The sequence below is a fragment of the Lathyrus oleraceus genome, chromosome 1 (assembly GCF_024323335.1).
Source record: "Lathyrus oleraceus cultivar Zhongwan6 chromosome 1, CAAS_Psat_ZW6_1.0, whole genome shotgun sequence".
Lineage (NCBI taxonomy): Eukaryota > Viridiplantae > Streptophyta > Magnoliopsida > Fabales > Fabaceae > Lathyrus > Lathyrus oleraceus.
This window is the reverse complement of record NC_066579.1, coordinates 343,429,817-343,450,665: the sequence shown is the minus strand read 5'-3', so window position 1 is coordinate 343,450,665 and position 20,849 is coordinate 343,429,817. Positions and strand designations below refer to the sequence as shown.

The following is a 20,849-nucleotide window of genomic DNA, read 5'->3' as shown; positions in this document are numbered from 1 at the left end:
TGGATCATTTAAGGAATACGCACAAAGGTGTCGGGAAGTTGTTGCCCAAGTCACTCCTCCTGTTGAAGAAAAAAACTATGCAAATTATTCTTGAGGACCTTAGACTCCTTTTACTACAACAAATTTATTTCGAGCATGCCTCGTGACTTCACCGAGATGGTAGGGGTCGATGTATAACTCAAAGAAGGGCTACAAGTAGGAATAATGCCTCGTGATAATTCTGCGTTTGCTAGTGGCACCAAAAAGAGTGGTGGATGGAAGAAAAAGAAAGAAGGAGATGCTAATGCTGCTTCCCACCACAGACCAAATAATAGAAGACAACAACATCAACCAGTTGTCCATGCAACTCCATCTCCACAAGTACAACAGCCTATGCCAGGCTACTATCAACAACCCTTGGTAGCCGCAGTGGCACCAGGGGCACCTATAATGCCAAATCTGCCCATGCCACCACACCCGATGTTCCCTATTTATCCGTCACAATATCCTCAGTTACCGCAACAATATCAGCCTTATCCACAACAACCACCGCCTCAGTATTAGCTGCAACAGCAACAACGACAACAACAAAGACAGCAATCATCTACATCTGCTACTCAGCAAAATCCACGTCCTCCAAAGACTCAATTCTAGTTTGATCTAATCTCGATGACATACACTGATCTACTACCTTCTCTACTCGCCCAAAATCTCATAGAAAAGCATGTCGCACCGCTAGTGCCTGACAAGTTGCCTAGATGGTATGAACCTAATCAACGTTGTGCTTTCCACTCTGACGCGTCAGGGCGTGGCACTGGAAATTGCTTTGTATTCAAAGGAAAAGTCCAAGAACTTGTGAGATTGGGAATGATTAAGTTCGGTGATATGCTAAATGTGACCACTAACCCATTTCCTGAGCATGGGGCAGTAAATATGATTACTGAAGATGAGAACTTGATTATGGATGTCCTGAAAGTGAAGACTTCATTAGTTCCTGTGCACCTCAAGTTATTCAAGGTCGGTATTCTAAAGAAATATCATGAGAAGTGCTCTGTTTGTTTGAGGAACTCTAAAGGTTGCTTTTATGTGCAAAAAGATATACAAATGCTGATTTCCGAAGTTGTGTTACAGGTTAGTGGAAATAAAAAGAATGATGAAGTGTCTTTCATAATTCCTATCTTCAATAAGCCCAAGGCTTTTGAGATATTTTGCCCACCCATAGAAAGTACACCTCCTGCCGACTCTGCTAAGCGCTTGGACATCAAAATGCCAGCTCCTTTCCCCTACAAATTTGATAAAGATGTACCATGGGGGTACAAGCCCACTATCACCGTGAATGGTGTTGAGAAACCATTGGTCAACAACAAAGTTATCACTAATATTGCCGATGCAAGCGGTATCACGAGAAGCGGTATGGTTTTCACTCCTTCTAATCTTAGAGGGGGTAAGCATGTGGTCGTAAAGCCTGACAATGGTAAAGCTCCATCCGTCATTCCTGAGAGTAGACCCATATAGGATGTATAGGCTGGAAATTTTTTACGCCTGATACGAAAGAGTGATTATAAGGTGGTGGATCAACTTCTTCAAACCTAATCAAAGATATCTGTTATGTCTCTACTCTTAAACTCTGAAGTGCACCGCAAGACCTTGTTGAAAGTCTTGGGGAAAGCCTACGTAAATCCAAATGTCACAGTTGATCAGTTTGACCATGTAGTTGGAAACATTATGTCTTACAACACACTAAGCTTTTCTAATAATGATTTTCCCGCTAAGGGTAAAACGCATAACAACACTCTTTACATATCCATGGGATATGAAAAAGACTCTATTTCACATGTTTTGGTTGATACCGGCTCTTCGTTGAATGTGACACCGAAGATTATGCTTGCTAAGTTATCCTATATTGGTGATGATATCAGAACAAACGAGGTTATTGTGAAGGCCTTTTATGGTTCTAGGAGGACTGTAATGGGTGAAATTGTCTTGCCGATGATGGTTGGTCCGCAGCAGTTTCAAATTCTCTTCCAGGTGATGGATATTAGTCCCGGTTACAACTGTCTGCTTGGGAGACCATGGATTCATGACGCAGGCGCCATCACATCCACCTTGCACCAGAAATTGAAATTTATCCAAAATGGCAAGCTTGCTATTATTTATGGTGAGCAAGTCCTGACGATCAGTCAATCATCTACTTTTAGATACATTGGCGTAGAAGAGGACGTTGTCATCACCTAGTTTCAAGGGCTTGAGATTGCAAATGCAGTGCTGATTGAGGACCTCGATGATGAGGATAAGGTGGGAACTTATATGGCATCTTTGAAAGATGCACAACAAGTAGTGGCCAGTGGCCAAGCCTAAAGATGGGGCAAGATTGTGTAACTCAGTGATAACAAAGACCGTAGTGGGTTTGAGTTTAATCCCTATGAGCAGTCAGCCAAGGCATCAAGGACTATTCAAGAGGTGAAGTTGATTTTCGAGACATTTAGAAGCGGGGGTTTATGGACCAGACATGTGATATCCTACAAGATGATGCTGATGAAGGACCAAGCTTTGTAACGAGGGGAGGATCGAGCCAGAGGACTCCTAATTGGATGTCTGTAGATATTCCCGAAGTCATGCATGTGTCCGAGTAATATGTTTTGCTATTTTTTCTGTTTTTGTTTTTCAAAAAGTTGCCCTTTGCTCTGCCCAAAGCAGAGGTGTTTTTGTTTGGGCTTCATGGATTTTGTTACAATTCTTAATAGCATAAATAAAAGTTCATTTTGATTTCAATTATGTCTTTTTCCTTTTTTCTTTATTCGGAAAAATGGTAAAGAAAATATAACTTTCAAAAACATAATGTGCAATTTATTTCAGTCAGTTTCTAAAAATCAAAAACATAAAGACATGTGCAGATTTCTCAATAAACCAATTGAACGCAATGACCCTGCACCCTCTCCCGACTTTGAGTTCCCAGTGTATGAAGCAAAGGAGGAAGAGTTTGAAGATATCCCTGAAGAGATTTCCAGATTGCTAGAACAAGAGGACAAGACTCTTTAGCCCTACAAAGAGCCGATGAAATTGATCAACTTGGACACCGAGGAAGATAAGAAGGAAGTGCGGCTTGGGGCATTACTCGACTCTGATGTGAAGCGCAAGTTGACAGCACTACTAAGAGAGTATGTTGATGTGTTTGCTTGGTCCTACCAAGACATGATAGGGTTGAAAACCGATATCGTTGAACACAAGTTACCACTCCGACCCGAATGCCCACCTGTGAAACAAAAGGTAAGAAGAACTCATCCTGGTATGTCCGTCAAAATCAAGGAAGAAGTGCAAAAGCCTATTGATGTCGGACGCCTGAGAAAATATTAGCCATGTTTAAATCCCAACAAATGCACATTTGAGATACTGTCTGGTAAGTTACTTGGTTTCATTGTCAATCAGAAGGGTATCGAGGTGGACAACGATAAAGTAAAAGCTATAAGAGATATGCATGCGCCAAAGACAAAAAAACAAGTCTGAGGCTTCCTTGGAAGGTTGAACTACATTTCTAGGTTTACCTCAAATATGACTGCAACCTACTCCCCGATCTTCAAGCTGTTGAGAAAAGATCAGGCCATGGTATGGAGTGAAGACTGTCAAAATGCTTTTGATAAGATCAAAGAATATTTGCAAGAGCCTCCTATCCTGCTTCCCTCTGTTGAGGGTAGACCTTTGATAATGTATCTTACCATGCTCGATGAATCCATGGGTTGTATCCTTGGTCAACAAGATGAGACGAGTAAGAAAGAGCACGCCATTTACTATTTGAGCAAGAAATTCACAGACTGTGAGACAAGGTACTCGATGCTTCAGAAAACCTGTTGTGCACTAGCATGGGCTGCCAAGCGCCTCCGCCAATACATGGTGAATCATACTACTTGGTTGATCTCGAGAATGGATCCAATCAAGTATATCTTTGAGAAACCTGCTCTACCCGACTGGATTGCTCGTTGGTGTCATACCCCAAAATTTGCCCTACCTTTTTTCATTTTTACCTGGTTTACGACTTTATTCATCTACATGCCTTTAGGAAGCATTCATTAACTCTACATCTCATCATTCCGTCTTCATTTGAAAAATCAAGTCAAAGGCTTTTTTTGTGATGATGTTTTGCTTAAATCAGGAAGTATCTTGAATTTGGAAAATGGAAAGTAAAAAAGTGGTTAATTTTTTGTCAGTAGGGTCGACATTGTTGACCAGACGTTTGACCACTATCATAAGCATTCCTAAACCTATTCATCCCCTCTCTTTAAGTTATCACGTCATGTATAAAAAGTATGTACCATGTGCACGACATATCCATCAAGCACGCATGCTGCATTTTTACATAACTTGTATTGTAAGTCATTCAATTTAACTTGCATTTTTACATTTTGATACATTTTCAATTTCTAAGTGATTCACTAAGTCACTTTTCACTTCATGGGTAAATTCCCTAAGAATTCATTAGAATTCATTTCCATACATACATTTTGAGCTATAATTCCCTTTTTTTATTCATGATCTTTTAATCCATGTACATAAGGTTCAAAAGTCACTGAATATTATTTTTACGTTTACATGACTTTACTTTACATCACTTTATGACATTATAAGCATATTACATAGTTAACATACACAAAAGAATAAAAATATTTTCAAGATCTTCAATAGTCTCCATTCATACTCCATGCTTGTTCATGCTCCTTACCATGTACCATGTTGCAAAGAAAACAATAAAAACAAGTTAGAAATTACATTAATTTCACAAAATTCAGCACTTACATAACAAAATTCAGCATCATGAGCATTTACAAAATACACATGAAAAGTCATTTTAAATTCATGTCATTCATCTCTAAAATTCAACACATGCACATACATTCACATCATATGCAAAACCATTAAAACAAGTAAAATTCAATAAAAATTCTGCATTATATGCATATACCATGAATAAATTCCATACTATATATCACTTTCATTCCTGTTCTATACAACAAGTAAAACCTCATAAATCATGTGCATTAAAAGAAAAATTCAGCATTCATGTAATACATCATTTCATCCATGAACATCAATCCAAATGCATCTATAGTTCATTCATTCATATCATGTAAATGGCCAAGCATGTATTCAAGTGATGTCATGTAAATTCATTCAATTTCCCTCATATTCACTAAAAAATTCAGCATATGCACATGCATGTAAATTCACACACATCCATGTCTTAACCATCCTAACTACCTTAAACTTACACAAACTAACTTCTAACTACTTTGGGCAATAGCCCAAAGTGTCCAAAACAACCCCAACTAATTTCTAACCAATTTTCAACCTCTAATCATCCCTCACCTAGTTCTATATAAGCACTCATCACTCACTCACTAAGGGCTTCTTCTTCACTTTTTACTTTCACGCATTCTTCACTTTCTCTCAAGTTTTCACTCCCCATTCTCCATTTTCTCTCAAGTTTTCACTATCCATTCTCCAACCTTCTATCACTAGAGCTCAAATCCATGGTTATTGAAGCTTCTCATTGAAACTTCAATAAACTTAAGCATAACCTTCACTACACTTGACACCATAATTTTCATGTTTCAAGCATTGAAAATGGTAAAAGAATCAACAACAAGAAGAAAATAAATGAAAGAAAAGAAAGGGGATAAAGAAGAAATGAAGAGGAATTGAAGAGTTGCTTACCGTATTGAATTTGCATCGCCGTTGAAGAACCATCGGAGGGTCTCCGATCGGTAAGCCTCAAACTTTATTTATCATTCCATGAATGCTTGCTTTCTTGTCCTTCTATGATTGCTTGCTTGTTTGAGTTATCTTTGCATGCTTGTTTATGTATTTACCTTGATTTTTATCTTGTATGGACAACTACCGTGAGAATCCAAGCTTTGCCATGAACACAACCATAAAAAATTCAGCATCTTACTAATACCAAAACTTGACCTCCTTCATCACCAATTTCAACCTTCATCAAATTCACCATAAACCGCAAGAAATATCATCAAGAATCATTATCGCAACCCTTACCAATACCAAAAAAATATCATTTAAGAGACAATAACCAAACCTATAATCCAAAAATAGTGAGTGAAAAGAATCCTTAATGGGACCGAAACAAGGCAAAAAAAAGAAGAAACTTAGTTCAAACGTTTTACTGAACACTTGGTATACAGTTGCGAAACGTCAAAAACATTAACCAATTCGCAATGGAAAACGAAACTCCAATCCGCAACAAAAACAAATAACAACACTACATATTGAAACAAAAGAGGAGAAGAATTTGAAGCTGAACATGAACGGATTTTGAACTGTAAACTTCGAATCCAAACACAAAACCATAACTGAAATAAAGCTTACCGTATCGAATCAATTTCTGAACCATGACATAACTAATCGAACCAAAACGCTATCCATCTTGATTTGAGAGTTGAAACTGAGTTGGATTCAACTGTAAGTTCATGATCCAATTGTGGAGTTGGGAGAATTTGTTGATTAATTAGTCAAACTAAGTTGTTTTTTTATTCGTTGAATGTGAGTTTCTGTTTTTTATTTCGAGCTAGTTGGTTTGAAATGGAATCAAAGTTTGTAGTGATTTAGAGATTTTGGAGTAGAGGTTTTGATCCACAATGCCTACGTATACGTATAGAGGAAAAGTTAGGATTGGAGTATTGATTGTTGTGCTATTAACAATTTGTCTTGATGTTTTTTTATGGTTTATTGATAGATGTGGTTAGAGGTGTGCATGGATACCATTTAATATGAACCAATCCATTTTTATGGTTATGGTTTATGAACCAAACTACTTACAAAAATTAATTTAAAATGCCGAATCGGTTCCGAACCGATTTTAAATGGGTTTTAATTTAAATTAATATTAATTTTTAAATTTAAAAACATAAACAAATTTTATGAGGTTTTAAAATATTTTTCCTTTTAAAATTTAAAAGATATACAAAAAAAAAATTTAAATAAAAATAATAACAAATATACAGAAAAAAGAAAAAAAAATATATAAAAAAAATAAAATTGAAAATAATAAAATTATATTCTGAAAATGAAAAAAAAAATTTGAAAATGAAAAAAATCTTAAAAAATAAATTATTCTAAAAAATAAAACTAACTGGAAAAAAATTATTTAAAAAAACATGGAAATCGAAAATATTTGTTTTTTGAAAATAAAGAATAATTTGTATTATGAAATTATAATTTTTTTTTTTCTGAAACTAAAAGTTTTTTTTATTCTGAAAATTTCAAAAAATAACCATTTTAAAAATTAAAAAAATTATCAAAAAAAAATTATTTAAAAAAAATCTAAATTTTTTTAAAAAAGAATTTTTTTTACTGAAATAAATACAAAATAGTTTTGATAAAAATATTTTTTTTATTCAGAAGAAAATAAAAAATTTTCGAAAAAAAAAATCCGAATATAATATTTTTTGTGAAAAAAAAATTCTGAATTTTATTTTTACAATATTTTTTTATAAAATTTAAAAAAATTTAAAATATAAAATTAATTTATAATGTGATAAAACATGAAAACAGACAAATATAAAAATTTAATGTATAGTTGTAGCGGGGTATTCGTTACCTTTAGAGTTATTGACTAAATCAAAAGTAAATCATACAATTCGAATCGCCACCGCACTTCTATTTATCCAAAGGAAAGGTTAGAAAGCGAACAAAAACCGAGAAGTTTTTTCAAATCAATAACTAATAAAAATGTCAGAGATCTGGGTAAGGGGGTTGGTTATGCAATGGGAATGTTTTAAGTACCCAAAACACCCTTAATACTCTAAGGGAGCCCTTTTTACAAATGTTGTAAGGTAGGTTGGTATTTGTGAAAAATATTTGTGCAAACATGATTGGGGAGATGAGAAAAGAATATACAAATTATTTACAATTTTTGTGTTTGAGTGGATAAACCAATTGCCTACGTATCATCTTAAAAACGGTAGGATCAAAACCTTGTAATTCGGGGTATAAATCTTAAAAGGAAATTGGTGAATTGATTGGTCAAAAGCCTTAAGGTCTTTTGTTATCAAAGGGAGAAAACTCAACCTAAAACCACAAATCCACCATGTGAGGAGAGCTTCAACATGCTAGTGAGGGGTTAACCCTATAATAAGCATGGAAGACTTATAGTCTATCATTAAAGATACAGGTGAGTATTATATCAACCTCTAGGATAACTCAAACCTAATAGCTAATGTTTATAAAAAGCTTTAACACAAATGGTCATTGGAACCATAAAAACAATTGAGTGAGTTGTATTTACAAATGAAAAGTATTCACAAAATAAGGTCAAAGTTGACTGAAGATTCAATTCAAAATAAGTGTTATGTAAAGAGTTTGAAAAATCAAAGGCATAGTGCCTAGGTTTCTAACTTTGAAAACAATGTTAATGTTTGCACAAAAGTTTGGCTTGGGTTAGAGTGGAAAGAAGAAGAGAAGGGCTAGGTCCTAAACATGCAAAGATGGGGGAAGAGAAATAAAACCACTTGGAGTTCCCTTCTTGAGATCATAAAGATGATCCAAGTTGTTCTTTTCCTTTGGATTTAGCAAGCAATAAGCAAATAACTCAAGCAATCAAGCAAATATTCAATCAAGCTCCTAGGAACCTTCCAATTGGCTTTTGTATCTCTTATCTTGGATGTCCATGACAATGGTTCTTCTAATTGGCTCAAGTTTAGGATCCCTAGCACACAAGAACACACAAATCAAAAAGTTCCACAATGTAATAAAAGAATGGACAAGAGTGAGTTTAGAATTAGGGGTCCTTTCAATTCATCTTTGAAGGTTAAGCATTCTAAAGGCATGAGGCCTAGTTGCTCTTCAACATATTTAGCATTCTAAAGGCATGAGGCCTAGTTGCTCTTGAAACTCCATTAGCATAGCTAAGGTCCTAAATCTAAGTCCTTTCTCCATTTGCATTGGGTTCACACAAACAAAACAAAACAAACACAAGGCAATAGTATATACACAATAATGTGCTCAAGTGAGCAAAAGGAAAATGGCATAAGCATAAACATGAGCTCAAGTGAGCAAAGGGCAAAGGCAAATGAATTAATGAGCAAGAAATTAAATTTCATTAAAGTAAATTGCAAGAATTAAATGCTTGAATTAAAAGTTAATAATTAGTAGTTAGTGTTAGTGTGCCATAAGGCAATTTAGCGCTATGTTAAGCAATCGTAAGTGGACTAATGTAGTAGTTACACCTATCTGAGGTCGGTCAATAAAACTATAGGCAACAAACACAAGTTAGAGACCATGACTAGTAAGCCAAGCTCCTACAACTTGCCATGCCAAAAGAAAAGAAGAATTACCTTGTATGGATTTAGGTTTTTTGCTTGACCAAGAAGCAACCTATCCTTAATGCAAAGCAATTCACTTGATCTTTGATCAAGACGAATTTGATTTGAATCAAGGAAGGTTAAGCCCCTCATATGTCAAGGCTAACCACCAATCTTTAACTCATTGGTCAAAAAGAAAAAAGAAGAAGAAGAAGAAATGGAATGTACATAATCAAAAGTCAAACAACATAACCAACACACATTGACCAAACATGAATGGAATCAACATCAATCAATGGTAAATAGAAGTGAGATGAAACTTAGAAGTCAAGAAACAATAAAAATATTTTTGGTATTTTTTGGAATTAAAATAATACTTGAATTAAAATAAACAAATAAAGGTTAAACTTCAAATCCAATTCAAATCAATTTGGAAAAGTCCAATTGGATCATCATAAGTTCAACATGGTCAAACAAGGTTTGACAAAAAATTTCATCATTATTTGAAAACAGAAACTAATTTTAAACAATTAAAAATGAAGAAAAATAACATAATTGAACTAAAATCTCAAATAAATCTCAAATCAATTAAGAAATTGATGAGAATATTTTTCATGGATTCATCATCATTCAAAGATGTTAAGAAAATATTTTTGGCATTTTTGAATATTGGAAAGTATTTTAAATGAATTAAAAATAACCAGAAAAGAGAAAATTCACAAAAAATATTAAATGGAATCATAAAAAATATTAAAAATCATTTTTAGAAACTAGAATTTAAAAGGAAATTTTTGCAATTGGTCCCATATTTTTATGATTAAAAATGAAGAAGTTATGAATTTTTAAAATAAAATGAAATAAAAGGAAATTAAATCAGAAATTAAAAATGACAAAAAATCCACAGCGCTTGGATCCCATTTCATTAATTGACGTGGCTGATCACAAGGCTGGGAGACGCGCGCGCATGGTAGGGATTGGTCAAATGCGTCACATGTGGTATTAAAATAAGTCAATTAAACCAAAGGTCCAGATTAGATCATAAGCAAAAGATCCAATGGCCATGAACTCGTCCACGTGGGGACGGTGGTGGAAACCACCGTCTTCTCCGGCGAGACTCACAGTTCCGGCCAAAATTGCAAGTTTCAAAACCTTCACCAAAATGCACGATCCATACATCATTAGAAAGCTGGGGTGATGTACATCACCCTTGTACCCTTGGTTTCCACTCAAGATCTCTATAGAGAGAGAAATCTGAGATGGAAATTTATGGTGTTCAAACTGAACTTATTCAATTCATGAAATTAAAAGCTCAAATCAATTGCCTCTCACATGAGGACTTCAGAGGTACCAAGCAATGCAAAAAATGATCAATATCCAAGGAGTTTCGAATGAAAATTGTTTGAGTAACAACCTTTGAAGTGCAGCTTTACAATGCCTGATCTACTCCAGTTCTTTGATGCAGTTTGGTCTTGAGGTAGCAAGGAAGCAAGGTTCAGGAATTGAAGTTCAAAGATCAACCAATGAAGTTGAAAATTGAAGTTGAAAATTGAAAAAGAAAACTCAGAATTCCTTTTAATGGAGGTTGGGATTTCACTTGTGCAGAACTTCAGGCTCCTTTAGGTTGAATTTTGAAGTGGAATGAAGCTTCTATTTATAGGCAAGGCTGATGCAAGCATGAAGAAACTCGTGTGCATGTGAAGTTGGGTCCTCCATGCATGGGCCTGTACAGGCGCATCGGAGGACCAAATGTAATTGCAAATGCAAGCTGAGATGCAAGTGAGATGGTTTGGATGTGCAGATTTCATTGCATTGGCTTGTGCACAAAGATTCAACATGGTTTCCATAAATGATCACAAAACTTCTCCTCTTTGAAAATACCATTTGCAAAATTGAAACATAGGCATGTGGGTAATGGTTAGAAAGATCTTGACATGAGGAACAAATGTTATATTGAACAAAAATACATTTGAAGTTGGGAAAATATTGAAAACTGGTCATGAAGTTCAAGGTACAAAACATGTATATGGAAATTTTGCCAAAATGGACCAACTTCAAGCCCTTCTATTTCAACGATGAAAGCCTCAAATGACAAAACCTTCAACATAAAAATTGTATATATTTTCAATACAATAAATTTGGACTTAAATTTTGCATCATTTAGATTTTCGATAAGAAAGTTATGGGCACTTGAAGTTGGACTTTTTCACATTTCAATGACTTTGGTCCAAAGTGACCTATAATGTTTTGCATTATCACATGTGTTTCTTTTAGGATTATGAAATTTTGTCTAACATAAAATTTTAATTAGACATCTTAAACTTTCCAATGAATTTGGTCCCACCTCAAAATCATGAAAAATGAAGGAGTTAGGTCCTTGGGACGTTGACCCAAAATTAGGGTTTCAGACAAAATGACCTATAATGTTTTGAAATGAATGATGACCTTCCAAGTTTCAAATGAATTTTTGATGAACATGAAAGTTTTTCATATGGTTCTTAATAATATATTTTCTCTTGGGGTCATCTTCATTTGACAAACACATCAAAAGTTAGGTCTCAGTGGATTTTAAAATAGTCAGATGAATTGATTAATCAACTTCTCAAGTCCAAACTTCAAATCTTGATGAGTTAATGATTGAGGACACTCACATGGGCTCATATATGCATAAAATTATGAATGAAAGAACTTCCCTTGATTGTATTTGATCATGGGTTGAGGTTGCTTCATGAGCAAGGCACAGTCAATGCACAGTTGAATTAGGGTTTCCTTGGGAAACAATCCTCAAGCCCTTTGGTTTATCTGGATCAAATTGAAAAATTGAGATACTTGGGAGGCATATATGATGATTTATATCTTTGGGAACCATTATCATGTTTGCTTTCACTTTCATCTGACCATTCTTTGAGCATAGGGGCCTCCTAGGAGCCTTGGATCACATGATTGCTCAAACCTCAAAACAAACAAAGTTAGTGACATATTTTTGTGCTTTTGGTTAGTAAACAAAATGAGAAAAGCAATAATATACAATTCAAGCATGCTTGGTGGTCTCAAACCAACTCACACAAGTCCAAACCCTAGGGTTAAGGAGTCAAGATGCTATGATCCTTGAGGCAAATGCAATGTGCAATGATATGATGCCATGATGGATATTAGGGTCAAAATTGGGATCTTACAATAGTAAAATTTGGATACCCAATAACAAAATCAAATTTTATAATGGGTAACAATTTATATTTGGATAACGAAATGGATACCCAAATTTTTATTTTAGTATTTGGTCCGGTTTTTTAAAAATGAAACAATTTAGATACCAATTTGATTATGAATACCAGGTTTTTTTGCACACCCCTGTATACGGTAGTACCAATTTGTCATGCGGCTTCTTCGGAAAGTGTCATGCCGGTGAAGTGGATTGCACTTGTATATTGCTCCATATAATAATATTAGCAACATATTGGTAATTATATAATACTTTCTCATTATGTTAACCTAGCTTTAATTTAAAATATTTTCATTTTATTATAGCTTTTATATTTTTGTCAATAATACAGCTTCTTTAGTACATTAACTTTAAGTAGCTTAATTAGAATATATAGTATACGTACATGAGTACATCAGTAGCTTTATAAAATGATACCACTAGTTTAGTTAGAAATCTATTACACTAGTCTAGAAAATTAATAGTTTTAGTTAGAATTAATTAGGTTCCATTATAATTTAATCAATTTTAAAATTTAATTGACATTAGGATTTAAGTGATCTTTTAGAATTTATTTGATTTAAGAGTTTAATTGATTTTGATTAATTTCTAATATTTAGAATAATTTTAGAAGTTGTTTACATATTAGGCATAGCTGAATTTTTGATTAGAATTTAATTTGGTTCCTATTATCAATATCTTGAGAATTGACCATTTTACCCTTTAGGGGTTTATTTTACCATTTTTAACCATACAATTGCATGTTCCCTTAGAATTGGTACATAGAATTTTAATCAAGATTGGTGACTAACCAATGCATGGTCCCTTAGGATAGTCTATACAACCCTAACCATTAGATTAGGTTCTAATCCTAGTTTTCTAATTAAATCAACCCCCACGATTCAGATTGATCAAAATCAATTTTGATCAATTAAATCCTTTGATATTGTATAATCCCACAACTAATTTGAGTGACCAAAAGACCCTTGGTCACTTAATTACACTTTTTCTATAAGTTGTGGAGCTCGAGGCTTCAAGTCAAGATTCTCAATCAATGCGTCCTCAGTCATACAAAGCAACGGATAATACAAGCACATCAAAGGTGGAAACTTCAAGAGCTTGTCGAATCAAAGTTAGGATTATGTGGCATGAGCCTTAAGTATTAGAGAAGGAATGAGACTGGAAAATTCCTACCCCCACTCTGAATATCTTTGGGTATGGGATGAATGACCCAGTGCTTATCATATTCACCTCTATTCATAGACTTTAGAACAATTCTAATCATACGATGACAAGTCTCTCTCTCTTCACAAAGCAATGAAACAAGCAAAGGACTACATCAACAACTTATCAATCACGATTCAAGTTGTATGACATGAGCCTTAAGCAATGGAGAAGGAATAAAAATGGAGAATTCCTACCCCTATTCTGAATATCTTTGGGTATGGGACGAATGACCTAGCGCTTATTGTATTCACCTCTATTCATAGACTTTAGTGCAATTCGAATCGAACGATTGATAAGGTCCTCAGTACAAAAAACAACAACAAAGATTCTTCTCTAGTAACTTGAAAGTTAAGATGAGAATTACATGCCACGAGCCTTAAGTAGTAAAGAAGGAATCGGACTGGAGCTTTCCTACACTCATTCTGGATATCTTTAGGTGCGAGATGTTTGGCTCGTTGCTTATCGTATCCATATTTACTCATAGACTTTAGTGTGATTCTTATCCAATAACTATCAAGATTATTCTCCTTTTTCATTCAATCATTCTATCATCTCGTCTTGCCTCCTTAATGATCTTATTTTCAGCCCTAGTGGGCTGAACTACGAAAGCTCTGATTTCCTTATTGCACTATAAGGATATGTAGGCAGGAGAATCCAGTTTCTTCGCGAGCTACACTATTTATCAATCAATTATTCTTCATTCATCAATCATTACCATCTTTTTGAGATCAACCATACTTCTCCTTGGACTCCTTGTACATCCTTTTAGGATGATTTAGCGGCAACCCACCTCATCAATCGAGAGTTATTTGGGACTATGCCCAATCACTTATTTCAGTCTTTGTTTTTGGCTTTACCCTATAGCGGCAACCATGCTATCCCACATACTAGTAAATTCCTACCTTGCTCTTTGATTCAGAGTCTATCTCCTTCTTGGATCAAAGATACTATCCTTCTTGATCTCGAACGGTTGGTTCCACATCCAGTCATATACTGTCCCTTGTACACAACAATACTTCCTCTTGGGCCCCGCCTATACCCTTTTAGGACGATATAGCGGCAGTTCTTCTTGCGAATCAAGAGTTGTTTGGTTGGAACCCATACACTTAATTCAGTCTTTGTTTTCGGCTTTACCCTATAGCAGCAGCCATGCTAGCCCACATACTGTTAAATGCCTATTTACTCTTCAATTCCAAGTTCCATCCATTTGTGGGTTACCTTGATACCATTCTGTTGGTACAAGTCATACTTTTCATCACTGTATATCTATCTCTCTTCTCGTGGTTCCACGAACTACGATTGCTCTGATTTTCTCATTGCATGATGAGAATACGTAGGCACGAGGACGCGAATCCTTGGCGAGCATACTTCTAATTATTACTCCTTCCACTTTAGGGCATCATTCATACCTTTCACAATCCATTATCTACCTTCAATCATAAATCGTTCACCCAGTGACATACTGTCTCTTTGACATCGAAATACACTTTCTTTGGAATTCCATATACACCCTTTTAGGACGCCTAACGAAAAGTCCGCATTTCTACCTAGTGTTGTCTGGGACTATGCCCAAACACTTAATTCAGTCTTTGTTTTTGGCTAATCATCCTATAGTGGCAGCCATGCTAGTCCACGTATCGGTTAAAGTTGTTTCCCTCTATGGTACAAATCCCATTTCTCTTATGGATTCCAATACACTTTCACCTTTTGGTTTAAACAATACTTCTTCAGTCACTTATTTCCAAATACTCAATTCTATGACTTTGGTCACTTCATCCCGTTTATCTCCATGATACTTTCATATTCTACCTTCCTTCACTCCGTGTGACATGCCAGTTATCTTTGAGCCAAATACACTACCTCTTTGTGCTCCTTCTCGCGTCACCCTGTGAACCAAGAGATGTTTGGGCCATACCTTCAAACACTTATTTCGTCGTATTTTTGGAATTACCCTATAGCGGCAGCCCTGCTAGCCCACGTACTGGTAATAGCCACCTTACTCTTGGGTTCATCTTTTCACCCTTGTTGGAGTCAAAACACTATTCTTTGGTTCATACCATACCTTTATCACACTTCTTTTCATCTCCCACCATTAGTTCTCCAAACTACGGAGCTCTGAAATCCTCATTGCACTATGAGGATACGTAGGCATGAGGGCCCCAATCCTCACCGAGCATTTTACCTATTCCTCTTTCTTTTACGAGTAATCTTTAGATATAACACCTATTCGAGCGAGAGCAATCAAAATGGTTCCCATGGAGTACCATGGATGTTTGGGGTGTTAATACCTTCCCCTTGCATAACTGACTTCCTTACCCAACATATCTCTTTCCCCCAGGTTTTATCAATGTTTTCCCTTTCCTTCAGGAATAAATAAAGTTCGATGGCAACTCTGTTGTATGTTCGAGCGTGCGATACGTTCAGGTATATTTCTGCTAGCTTCAGTTGGCAAATGCTATTATCTGAGTATGACCTTGAGTATCACACCCAAAAAGTTTTCAAATGGAGTATCCTCGTTGATTATTTGGCACATCAGCCTGTTGAGGATCCTCAATCTGTGCAGTTTAACTTTCCTGATGAAGATGTTATGGCTTAGAGAATGAAAGACAATGATGAGCCACCTATTGAAAAAGGTCCTGAGCCTGGATCCATTTGGGGTTTATTGTTTGATGGCACTGTCAACGCGTATGGACATGGCATAAGAGCTGTAATTATTACTCCTCGAGGTTCACATATACCTTTTGCAACAAGGGTAGATTTTGATTGCACCAACAACATCGTAGAATATGAGGTATGCATCCTTGGTTTGGAAGAGGCTATTGATATGCGTATCAAATTTCTTGAAGTGTTCGGTAACTCAGCTCTTATCATCAATCAAATTAAAGGAGAGCGGGAAACTCGTCATCCGGGTTTGATCCCATATAGAGATTATGCCAGAAGATTGTCTACTTTCTTTACTAAAGTAGAATTCCATCATATCCCTCGAGATGAGAACCAGATAGCAAATGTTCTTGCTACATTGTCCTCTATGTATCAGATGAATTTGCATAGAGAAGCTCCTTCCATCACTATCCAGACATGTAATAAACCTGCATACATCTTCAATGTCGAAGCTGTGTCAGATGATAAACTGTGGTTCTATGATATCAAGTGTTTTCTTAAGAAGAAAGAGTACCCGCTTGGGGCATCTAACAAAGATAAGAAGACCTTGAGGCGGTTGTCAGCTAATTTCTTCTTGAATGGAGATGTTCTCTACAAAAGAAACTTTGACATGGTCTTGCTCAGATGCATGGACAGACACAAAGCAGACATGTTAATGGCAGAAGTACGTGAAGGGTCTTTTGGCACGCACGCTAATGGACATTCTATGGCAAGAAAGATGCTCAGAGATGGTTATTATTGGCTGACCATGGAGTCATATTGTTACTAGTATGCTAGAAAATGCCATAAATGTCAGATATATGCAGACATCATACACGTACCTCCTACACCTTTGAATGTGATCACTTGACCATGGCCCTTTGCAATGTGGGGCATTGATATGATCGATATGATTGAACCGAAGGCGTCTAATGGGCATCGGTTTATTCTTGTGGCAATTGATTACTTCGATAAATGGGTTGAAGCCGCATCATATGCAAATGTTACCAAGCAGGTGGTAGTCAGGTTCTTGAAGAACAATATCATCAATAGATATGGTGTGCCGAGTAAGATCATCACAGATAATGGGTATAATTTGAATAATAATCTTGTCATCGAGCTGTGCGAAGAATTCAAGATTGAGCACCACAATTCTTCTCCTTACAGATCCAAGATGAATGGGGCAGTTGAAGTTGCGAACAAGAATATCAAAAAGATCCTTAAAATGATGGTTGTCACCTACAAGAATTGGCACGAGATGTTGCCATACGCTTTGCATGGATACCTTACCTCAGTGCGCACTTCGACCGGGGAAACCCCCCGCTCTCTTTTATATGGCATGGAAGTAGTACTTCTAATAGAAGTCGAGATCCCATCATTGCGAGTCTTAATGGAAGCGAAGCTGACTGATACACGGTGTCAAACCAGATATGATCAGTTGAATTTAATTGAAGAGAAGCGCCTCAAAGCCTTGTGCCATGGTCAGTTGTACCAACAAAGGTTGAAGAAGGCTTTTGACAAGAAGGTTGAATCTCGCATATTAATCGAAGGGGATCTCGTGCTAAAGAAGATCCTGCCCGGTCAATATGATGCTAGGGGAAAATGGACGCCAAACAATGAAGGCCCATATGTCGTTAAGAAATATTTCTCAGGAGGTGCTCTAATTCTTACGACTATGGATGGAGAAGAGCTCCCTTGTCCAGTCAATTCAGATGCAGTCAAGAAATACTATGCCTAAATATAAAAGAATGCTCGATAAGTCAAAAACCTGAAAGGGCGTCTTAGTAAAAAGGGAGCAATCCTGATGGATTGAAAACCCGAAATGGCGGTCCAGTCAAAATGAAAGGGACAAAAACAAAATAATCATCCCGGTAGATTAAATACCCCCTTGGGGCAATCTATGCAAAACAAAAGGACAAATGTCAAGTAACTGCATCTTGACAAGACTTCTATTGAAGACAACAACTTTGTACTCGAGTATTCAAAGTAGGAGGGAGAATAATGGCCATTGCGATTCAACATAGCCCTTCCCAATTACCATTTTCCACGTTTGTATAAATCCATGGAGTTCCTCCCTTTGCGAACTACCATTCTTGCAATAAAACTCAAATATCTGCTCATATATGTTCTTACTTTTATTCTATGAAAAATTTTCTTTTATCTTTGATGTTAATTCTTGTAACAAATTTTTAATAAAAATGTCTGTTGTTTTTCAAAATAAATTTGTTTCAAATAACTTAATATAGCATGGTCGAAAGGAATTTATACTACTTTTCCGAGATGATGGAATTGATCATATGTCTTGATTCAACTTTTGAAAATTGTTGGGATTCGATTCACTATGGCTACACGCCGGGATTAGTACTACCTTAACTAGTGATTCCCAAGCTAGTCGAAAGGCCATGTAATGGGGCATCCATTTTGCTATCAATCGAGAAAAGATACCTATCTCTAGTAAAGTCCCATTGATCGCTAAAAGTGAATCATATGTTCCCCGATAGAAACATCGGTCAAATCATATCTTTCCCCAGCGGAGTCTGTAACGCCTCAGATTGCTTTCAGGATTACCGACTGACCCCACAAACTAACATGAGTCTTTTCAACATGTTTTGTCCTCACTCACACGCTTTCCAAGAAACTTCCTAGAAGGTCACCCATCCAAATACTACTCCAAGTCAAGCACGCTTAACTAGGGAGTTCTTATTTGTTGGGCTACCAAAAAGACGATGCATCTTGTTAGTATAGGTAGTACCGATTAATCCTTATAAGCCTTCCTTCAACCATGCAGTCTCATACCTGCACAGCCTCAAGATCCCTCTCATTCCGATGTGAATTCGGGTTTTCACTAGAAGCTACTAGGAGTGTCTCATTGTCATGCCTCGTGCACCGACAACCACTCCCTCGCTCTCAGGTATTACATGGAACCACTCTCCGCCCTCTCCGGTCTCGGGTGTTACATGTCCACCAGCTTCCGCTTGGTTCGTTCTCGAACCACATCGTACTAGGAGAGGTCTGGCTCTAATACCACTATGTAACATCCTAAACCTCAGATAATAGATTTTAAATAAAAATAACAAGAAAAGGATGTTACTCCATTATAAATACTTCATAAATCATAAAACAACATAAATTTCACAATGGAAATTTATTTAGAAACACCATAAAACATGTCTGAATAGAACTGAATCAATACATCATAATCAAAATCTCATAATAGTTAATTGCAAACAAATCAAAGTAATACAAACGAATTCCCTTATCTCCAGTGTTACAAATCAGAGTATTCTTATTCGAAAACTAGAATATAAGGAAGATAAAAGTTTGCTGGGAGGCAATAGCCATCTCACTGCAACAACGAACCTCGATTCTGGTAACCACCTGTGCAAAGCACACCACAAAACCAAGCAAACAAGAAAGGGGTGAGAATATACTTACATATAGTAACATTGTGATTTCAGCAACAAAATGACATTAAAGAAACACAATAATCATACATAAATGATATACCAACTCCATCACCTATATGCATGTGGTACCAAAAATATATTGTGGAATCAGAGGAATGTTACTGATTTTATTTCACTAGTCTCTGGTCCTTTCTACCTAGACCAACGATCCCCACCAATGGATATGAGACTCACCCCTCGTCTTTTCCACCAAGACCAACGATCCCATCAATGGATCTGAGGCCACCAAAATGGACCGAAGTCTCACCTAAACTCCAAAATACATGAATGCATGGTAATATGAATCACGAATATGCATTTCATGGACACACATCACAATTCACCAAAATTATGTATAATAATACTTATAAACACCAAAATTATCCCAAAGGATATCACCAAAATAGGTTCCATTCACGAACCACAAATTATCCAATAAGGATCACCCAAATTCAAATCACCTAAAATTTTGTTTATTAAACAATATATTTATTTTTCTTACACCCAAAATTATTTAGTTAATTATATTCCTAAAAGTGAGTTAAATATACTAATATTTTTATAATATTTTATAAAAGATATATTTAATTACTTTAGGATTATTTTATCACAATTTCAACTAAGAACAAATATTTTGTTAGTTTTAACTTAATTTATAAAAAATATTATTATTCACCATAAAGATTGTAGAAAACTTTGAAATTTATTATAATCAAAAGGTTAATCCTTATGGCATTTCCAAAGGTCTTTAAATATATAAAATAAAGAAACTCTAATGAGTCTTATGAGTTTTAATCATAAACAAAATAAATAAATAAAACAAATAAAACATAAATTGCTAAAATTTCAGAAAATAGTAAAATGTTCTTTTTGGAACTTAAACGAGCTTAAACGGCTAAAAGATATAATAAGACTTATTCTGACATCAGACGTCAAACTTGCGACAAATTCCGCTGAACCGCTATGAAGCACGACTTCTCATTCGATACGTGCAACCAATCCTCCTACCTCCGATTTTCCAAGTTTCCGTCTCCCAATATCGAATTCTTA

At 35.7% G+C, this 20,849-nt stretch overlaps 1 protein-coding gene across 1 annotated transcript; it reads left to right on the top strand.

The window, feature by feature from the left end:
• The first annotated feature begins 3,033 nt into the window (after positions 1 to 3,033).
• LOC127105874 (uncharacterized) lies at positions 3,034 to 17,224 on the top strand. Its single transcript, XM_051043089.1, has 3 exons — positions 3,034 to 3,246; positions 16,310 to 16,987; positions 17,171 to 17,224. Exons 1-3 carry the CDS (start codon positions 3,034 to 3,036, stop codon positions 17,222 to 17,224), a joined length of 945 nt encoding a protein of 314 aa, XP_050899046.1.
• Positions 17,225 to 20,849: the final 3,625 nt, after the last annotated feature.